This window comes from Trichomycterus rosablanca, chromosome 15 (genome assembly GCF_030014385.1).
Source record: "Trichomycterus rosablanca isolate fTriRos1 chromosome 15, fTriRos1.hap1, whole genome shotgun sequence".
Classification (NCBI taxonomy): Eukaryota; Metazoa; Chordata; class Actinopteri; order Siluriformes; family Trichomycteridae; genus Trichomycterus; species Trichomycterus rosablanca.
Window position 1 is genome coordinate 31,980,998 of NC_086002.1, and position 8,534 is coordinate 31,989,531.

At 44.8% G+C, this 8,534-nt stretch overlaps 1 protein-coding gene across 1 annotated transcript in view; it reads left to right on the forward strand.

Annotated features, from left to right (window-relative positions):
* Positions 1 to 4,234: 4,234 nt before the first annotated feature.
* LOC134328484 (somatostatin receptor type 5) overlaps positions 4,235 to 8,534 on the forward strand; it is a 20,758-nt gene continuing 16,458 nt past the window's right edge. The window contains exon 1 of the mRNA XM_063009576.1: positions 4,235 to 5,305. Coding sequence (XP_062865646.1) covers positions 4,235 to 5,305 — 1,071 coding nt within the window. The remainder of the gene's footprint in view (positions 5,306 to 8,534) is intronic.

Consider the following 8,534-nt stretch of genomic DNA (forward strand, 5'->3'; position numbering starts at 1 on the left):
ACGGATCCAAAGATATTGAGTGGAATATGTGTATTTATAATTTGTATATCAGTATATTGGGGGGGGGGGGGGGGGGGGGGGGGGCATTTAGAGCCTATCTAAAAATTTAGAGGGGGGGGGGCATATGGGGGACATACCCCACACGGTGAGTAAGGAACGGCTGGAATGTCACGTGTTTACTCACTCATCTAGTTAGCCAATCCACCTCCTGCATGTTTTTACAAGGTGGGGGCACATGCGCAGATTATTCAGCATAAAACGTGATATTACGGTCGCTGTGGGTCCGGATCTTTGGCTGAAGAAGCGAGGAATAAACAAGGGACTCACTCACTCACTCACTTACCCGTGTGGAAATGAAGAGAACATGCCAAACTCATGGCAGGCAGGAACCCAGCGAGCAGAAAAAGTTGTGCGCGCACACACACACACACACACGCGCGCGCTCGCACACACACACACACTCACGCGCACACGCCCTTCAGCATAAACGCCGTCACCCGCGCGCACATGCACGCATACGCACAGCCTCGAGCAGAGCTCGCGCTCTCAGGCTCGATTCGAACCCACCGGAGCTGCTAGAATGATCCGATATAACAGCGGCAACACCGACACCGACACCAACACCAGCACGAGGGAGTCGGGGAGTCGGACACCGACCGGACAGTGATGTTACACCCCGCGCGCGTCGGGATCAAAGCGCTTTGAGACGCCCCGATCACTCGGATGAGTCGCCGCGGCGGAACCGGACTCACCGCGACACAGTCGGAATCGCATGTAAGAGATTCTCGGTTTCTCTCTTTTATTGTTTGTGTTTTGATCGTTTCTGCGAATCGGACGCGTGTGTGTGTGTGTGTGTGTGTGTATGATCGTGGTGCGTGGTGCGGTGTGTGTGGAGCCACAGCTGATCCGGGAACCAAGGTTCGAACCTTCTATGCTGTACGGAGCGCGAACGGTTTTAGGTTCTAGGTTTTAGGTGTTAGTTAGAAAAGTTAAATGGGGGGAGGTTACAAGTTTTACAAAGGGGGGGGGGGGGGGGTTCCAGTGGGTCCGGTGTCATGAACACACACACACGCGCGCACACACACACACTTCTTTATCAAGTCCAAATTAACGATAATAAACGAATTTTATTTATTCCTTCTTAGATATTAGACTTCTCTTAGATGTGTTGACTTCTCTGTGCCCATATAATCACCCGCTTTGGCGTGCCAGCGCTCTCCCGCGCCTGCCAGTCTGGATCCACGGTCACGTGTGACCTAAAAACAAGCCAAAATCGCATCCGACGTCGATCATGAGCTTTGGAACCTTCTGGATCTGGAGCTTGCTCGACTGCGCACAGTGTCAACCACGTTTGGGTCTTCTACACCCAACCGCCCTTGACAAGAGACCACTGTTCCACCCCATTGTTCCCAGAACAGAAAGCCAAACACTAATGTAATCAGCGGATTAAACTCGACCCCGCCCGGTCGAATCCCTAATTCCGCTAAATCCCGGAGAGCGCCGGTTCCGCCAAGGCCGTCGGACACTCGAGTAAAGACCAAACCCTGAAACCCGAAACCTTCTGATGTTTACGACTGAGGAGAGCCCGCTTCGCCGCTCGGCCGTCCCGAGGGTGTCGTGTTTGGACTGAACGGGCACAAATTCCCACCGAAGTCTCGCGAGAGGCCGGAGAGACCGCGCAGAGTCTCAGAAAGCTCAGGGTCGGGCGTCCGAATACTTACGGCCACGTCTGTAGGGCTTTATTACACCCTTATAACACGATCATGAGCTAGGTGGAGGTGCTGTCCCTAAACTTTGTAGCGTGTCTGTGGGAATTTGTGCCCGTGACGTACGTCAAGAGCAAGCTCTTTAGCTCTTTAACTCTTTACACTGGGTCTGTGGGGAGAGGGGAACGGACCTTCCCCAAACTGTAGGTGCAAAGCTGAAATGAAGGGCGTCCACATACTTCCGGCCATAGCGCAGACGGATCGTCTAGACCTATTACATTATGTTAAGGTCACCGTGACGACACAACAACGTTCTCTTTTACCGCCGCTGTCTCCTGGCGACTCGGCAGTGGGGCTTGAACCAGCGACCTTCTGATCTCTAGTCACCACCATAATCACTCAGCTATTAGTACACTCGAACTAGTACCCTGGAGGAACAGTACACTGGAGGAGGAGTATCTGTGCAGGCAACCATCACAAAGCCACGGCGGCGCAGAACGGCGCAGAATTCTTAACGCATTAAAAGAGCAGCCACGCAGCCGGACTGGATCGCCCGGTCACATTCTAAACCCCGCCCCCCCAAGGTGCATCGTAAACCTGGTCGAACCAGGAGCAGATTAGATCCAGTCTCGCTAGATTTTATCTAATAGCCCGAGGACATGCTAATCAGCACCGCGCTAAGCAGCGTGCGCTTCCTTTCGTTTCGTTCTCCGTGTCCAAGTTCAGCACACACGTCCATCCTGTAACCCTGTAACCGCCCGGTCAATAAAAGTTGGGACATTCGTAACACGTAATAAAATCTTTATTCAACTGACAAACGTTTAAAGAAACGACTTAAACAAAATGAATAAATAATAAAAATAATAAAATAAATAAAAAATATAAATACATTAAAATAAAAACAATAATTAAAAATGAAAGTAAATAAATAAATAACAAAATAAATAAAAAAAACTATAATAAAAAATAAAAATCAATAAATAATAAAATAAATAAATAACAATAATAAAAATGTAAATAAATAAATAACAAAACAAATAAATAAATACATAAAATATATATATATAAATAAATAAAAATAATAATAAAATAAATAAAAATAGCGACCAGGTGGCGCAGCGGGATATTCCGCTAGAACACCAGTCACCGGTCGGCTGGGCAGCAATATACCCACCTCAACTGCAATCAGGGATCCCCCAGCAGCGGAAAGCAGATTGACTACGCTAAATTGGGAGAAAATGGGAGAAACTGCAAAAATAAAATAAATAAATAAATAAAAATTATAATAAAAATATATAACAAAATAAATAAATAAATACAAAATATATATATAAATAAAAAACAAAATAAATAAATAACAAAATAAATGAATAAAAAATACATAAATAAATAAAAATAATAATGAAATAAATAAAAATAGCGCCCAGGTGGCGTAGCGGGATATTCCGCTAGCACACCAGCTCCGAGATTCCGAACTCCTCGGTTCGAAACTCGGTGTTGCCACCGGTCGGCTGGGCAGCAATATACCCACCCTGACTGCAATCAGGGATCCCCCAGCAGCGGAAGGCAGATTGACTATGCTAAATTGGGAGAAAATGCAAAAATAAAAATAAATAAATAAATAAGTAATAATAAAATAAATAAATAAACTTATGTAAATAAATAAAAATAATAAGAAGAAATATAAATAAATAAATAACAACATACATAAATGAATAAATAAAAAATATATAAATAAAGTGAAATAAAAATAATAATAAATAATAATAAAAATAATAATAATAAATTAATAACAAAATAAAAGAATAAAAATATATACGTAAATAAAAATAAAAATAATAATAAAAAATAAAATAAATAAAAAATAATAATAATAAAATAAAATAAAAGTTGGAATGGGGTAAAACATTTAAAACAAAGTTTACCGAATATTTAATTTTTAAATGATGACGTTGTGTGTTCCAACCCTAAAACTAATTTGTTTTTTTTTGTTTTTTTACCATCTACCGTACATGATATGGTGAAAAGATTTAGAGAATCTGCTGTAATCTTAAAAACCACAGAACGCAAACTGGTGTTGAACGTGTCTGACCTTCGAGCCCTCGACCTACAAGTTGGTAGGTGTACCTAATTAACAAGCTTTAGTACCACACGGATGAAGATGTGGGTATACAACTACCGACTGTAAGAAATCCCAACTACACTGCTGCACCTGGGAAATATCCGGGCCACAAGCTAAAAAGCGGGCGACCAGGTGTACGCAGCAGCAGACAGGCTACAGTCAGTACTTGTATACCCACACAGTTCAATAGTACTCAGAACGCTGACGAACGCTGCCTGGATGACACGTGCAGTCTGTGCGAGTGGGCGTCCTGCATTCTCATTCTCGCTGTCTCTCTCTCTCCGCAGAACCCGAGGCGACCAAGCCGCGACGACTTCCCCCGGCGTCCGAGAGCGACCACGCCCCGCTTCTGAGCTCGTTTCAGGAAATCCGGGGGTTTTTCGGGAAGGGGGTGTGTGGCTGAATCATGGAGCGAGGGGAGAGCTTTAACGATTCGGGGCCGCTGGCCGGAATCCACCTGCCCCCCAATTCCTCGGGCAACCTGACGGACCTGCCGATGCCGTTCCACGGGAGCAGCATGGTGCTGACGGCGGCCGTGTCCCTCACGGTGTTCATCGTGGGGGTCGTGGGGAACACCCTCGCCATCTACGTGGTCCTCCGCTACGTCAAGATGAAGACCGTCACCAACATCTACATCTTCAACCTGGCGGTGGCGGACGAGCTGTACATCCTGGGGTTGCCCTTCCTGAGCACCCAGAACGTGCTCTCGTACTGGCCGTTCGGCTCCTTCCTGTGCCGCGTGGTCATGACCACCGACGCCCTCAACCAGTTCATGAGCATCTTCTGCCTCACCGTGATGAGCATCGATCGCTACCTGGCCGTGGTGCACCCCATCCGGTCCAGCCGGTGGCGCAAGCCGCGCGTGGCCAAGGCGGTCAGCGCGGCCCTGTGGGCGACGTCGTTCGTGGTGGTGCTGCCCGTGGTGATCTTCTCGGACGTCCAGGACCAGTTCCAGTCGTGCAACCTGATCTGGCCCGAGCCGCGCAGCCTGTGGTCGGCGACGTTCATCCTGTACACGTCCGTCCTGGGCTTCTTCGCGCCGCTGCCGGTCATCTGCGCCTGCTACATGCTGATCGTGGTGCGGGTCAAGGCGTCCAGCGCCCGCGCCGGCCTGGGGAGGAGGCGGCGCTCCGAGCGGAGGGTCACCAGGATGGTGGTGGTGATCGTGGTGGCGTTCGTGATCTGCTGGCTCCCCTTCTACATGCTCAACATGGTCAACCTGGTGGTCATCCTGCCCGAGAACAGCGTCATCGTGGGCGTGTACTTCTCCGCCGTCATCATGACGTACGCCAACAGCTGCGCCAACCCGGTGCTCTACGGCTTCCTGGGCGACAACTTCAGGCAGAGCTTCCGCAAGGTGCTGTGCGTGCGCAGGGCCAACGGGGTGGAGGACATGGAGCCGCGGAGCGACAAGAGCACCGACGGGGTCCCGCCGGCCAGGAGCAGCCACGCCAACGGGCACGCGCCCAACAGACAGGTAACCGCATCACGTCTCCTCGATCATGAGACTGCAAATAGTCGTTTTTACCACCTACCGTACATGATATGGTGAAAAGATTGGCAACATTGAATGTGTGACCTACAAGTTCCTAATATATAAGCTTTATTGACCACCCGGATGATGTTGTGGGTAAACAATTACTGACTGTACACATCCATCGATGGAAAGAGACCCTCCACAGACCAGTCTCTAGGTGCTAAGGGGGCACTAGGGTGCTACGCTCGTACCAGGAGGAGGGTCGTGCCAGGAAGGGCGTCAAACGTATAGAACCGGCGGCGTATTTCTGCACAAAATAAATAAATAAAAATAATAATAAAGAATTAAAATAAATAATGATAAAATAAATAAATAAATAAGTATATAAATACATGAAATAATAATAATAATAAAAATTCAAATAAATAAATAACAAAACAAACAAATAAATAAAATAAATAAATAACAAAATAAATAAATACAAATAATAATCAAAAATAAAAATCTGTTATTTATAAATAATTAATTAAATAAATGAATAATATATAAATAAATAAAAATAAAAATAATAATACAAATAAAATAAATAAATAAATAAATAATAATAATAAAAATTTAAATAAATAACAAAAACAAATAAATAACAAAATAAATAAATACAAATAATAATCAAAAATAAAAATCAATAAATAAGAAAATAAATAAATAAATAAAATATAAATAAATAAAAATAATAATAATGATATAAATTAAATAAAGAAATAAATAATAATAATAATACAAATTCAAATAAATAAATAACAAAACAAACAAATAAATAAATAAAAAATATATAAATAAATAAAAATAATAATAAAATAAAATAAAAATAGCGGCCAGGTGGTGTAGCGGTTCGAAACTCGGCGTCGCCACCGGTCGGCTGGGCAGCAATATACCCAGAGAGATCCCCCAGCAGCGGAAGGCAGATTGACGGCGTGTTCGACCTGCCGTGTCTGCACGTCCGAGTCCCTTATTGACGCGCCCTTATTTAGCGGCTCGCTGTTATCTGATGAAGCGCTTCATCCCAAACGCCATATCAACTCAACGTGAAGGGCGTTCGGATTTCTGTTTATATTACAGAGGTCGATTTTAGTCGGCCTTGTCGTGTCACCTGACCTGGATACCGCGCTCTGATTGGCTGAGAGGATTCACAGGCTGTAAAGTTCTGTTCCGCTCTAGATAAGACGTCGGCGTTCCGGTTCGTCCCAGAGCTGTTCGGTCGGGTCGCTTTGTGCACAGGAACAGGAAAGGACCTTCCCTAAACTGTTGATGCATCTAAAAAGCATGTCGTGCCCTAGTTATTCCACCTGTTGTGCATTAGAAGGGGCGCCTCGATACTTTTGTACCTTCATTCGTACCCGGGGGTTGACGGCGAGTCTGGTGCCGCTACTCGTAAATAAGTACTTGTATTAATTCGTCATGGTAACGATGATTAATGGATCTAATTAATGTAATTACAGCTGAAAGGCGGAGGGATACAAGTGGTGAAAAGTCTCAGAGAGTTGCTAATTGAGTGTGTGTGTGCAGTTGTTGAGTAGCGTGCTGAGTGTGTGTGTATGTGTGTGTAGTTAGTGTGTATATGTGTGTGTGTGTAGTTAGTGTGTATACATGTGTGTGTAGTTAGTGTGTATATGTGTGTGTAGTTACTCAACAACTGCACACACACACACAAACATACAAACACACAAACTACACACACTCTCGTAGACACACTAACTACACACACTCAGCATGCTACTCAACAACTGCACACACACAAACACACAAACTACACACACACATACACACGTATACACACAAACTACACACAAACACACATACACATACACATACACACAACCTACACACAAACTACACACACTCAGCATGCTACTCAACAACTGCACACACACAAGCACACAAACTACACACATATATACAAACTACACACACTCAGCAAGCAACACACAGGCATATGGCGTATGAATACACACGTGTGCATGTATGTTTATTAAACGTGTGTATATGGCGTATGCGTGTATACGCTTGTGTGTGTATATATACAGTGGGGGAAATAAGTATGTGATCCCCTGCTGATTTTGTAAGTTTACCCCCTTACAAAGACTTGAACAGTCTATAATTTTTATGGAAGGTTTATTTTAACAGAGAGAGACAGAATATCAACAAAAAATCCAGAAAAAAAAAACATTAAATAAAAGTTATAAATTAATTTGTATTTAATTAAGGGAAATAAGTATTTGATCCCCTACCAACCAGCAAGAATTCTGACCCCCACAGACCGGTTATGGGCCCATGAGGCTACAAATTAGTCCTGTCCCTGTATAAAAGACTCCCGTCACAGAATCAGTTTCTTCCGTTCAAATCTCTCCACCACCATGGGCAAGACCAAAGAGCTATCAAAGGACGTCAGCGACAAGATTGTAGACCTGCACAAGGCTGGAATGGGCTACAAGACCATCAGCAAGAAGCTTGGTGAGAAAGAGACCACTGTTGGTGCCATCATTCGAAAATGGAAGAAATACAAGATCACAGTCGATCACCCTCACTCTGGAGCTCCATGCAAGATCTCACCTGGTGGGGTAAGAATGATTCTGAGAAAGGTGAGGTCAGTCCAGAATTACACGGGAGGAGCTTGTCGATGATCTCAAGGGAGCTGGGAGCACAGTCACCAAGAAAACCATTAGTAACACACTTCGCCGTAATGGATTGAGATCCTGCAGTGCCCGCAAAGTCCCTCTGCTCAAGAAGGCTCATGTACAGGCCCGTCTGAAGTTTACCAATGAACACCTGAATGATTCAGAGAAAGCTTGGGAGAATGTGATATGGTCAGATGAGACCAAAATTGAGCTCTTTGGCATCAACAGAGAAATGCCCGGTGGGGATGGTGTTCTTGGGGTCATATCCAGCATTTCTCTGCTCCCAGCTCCCTTGAGATCATTGACAAGCTCCTCCCGTGTAATTCTGGACTGACCTCACCTTTCTCAGAATCATTCTTACCCCACCAGGTGAGATCTTGCATGGAGCTCCAGAGTGAGGGTGATCGACTGTGATCTTGTATTTCTTCCATTTTCGAATGATCGCACCAACAGTGGTCTCTTTCTCACCAAGCTTCTTGCTGATGGTCTTGTAGCTCATTCCAGCCTTGTGCAGGTCTACAATCTTGTCCCTGACGTCCTTTGATAGCTCTTTG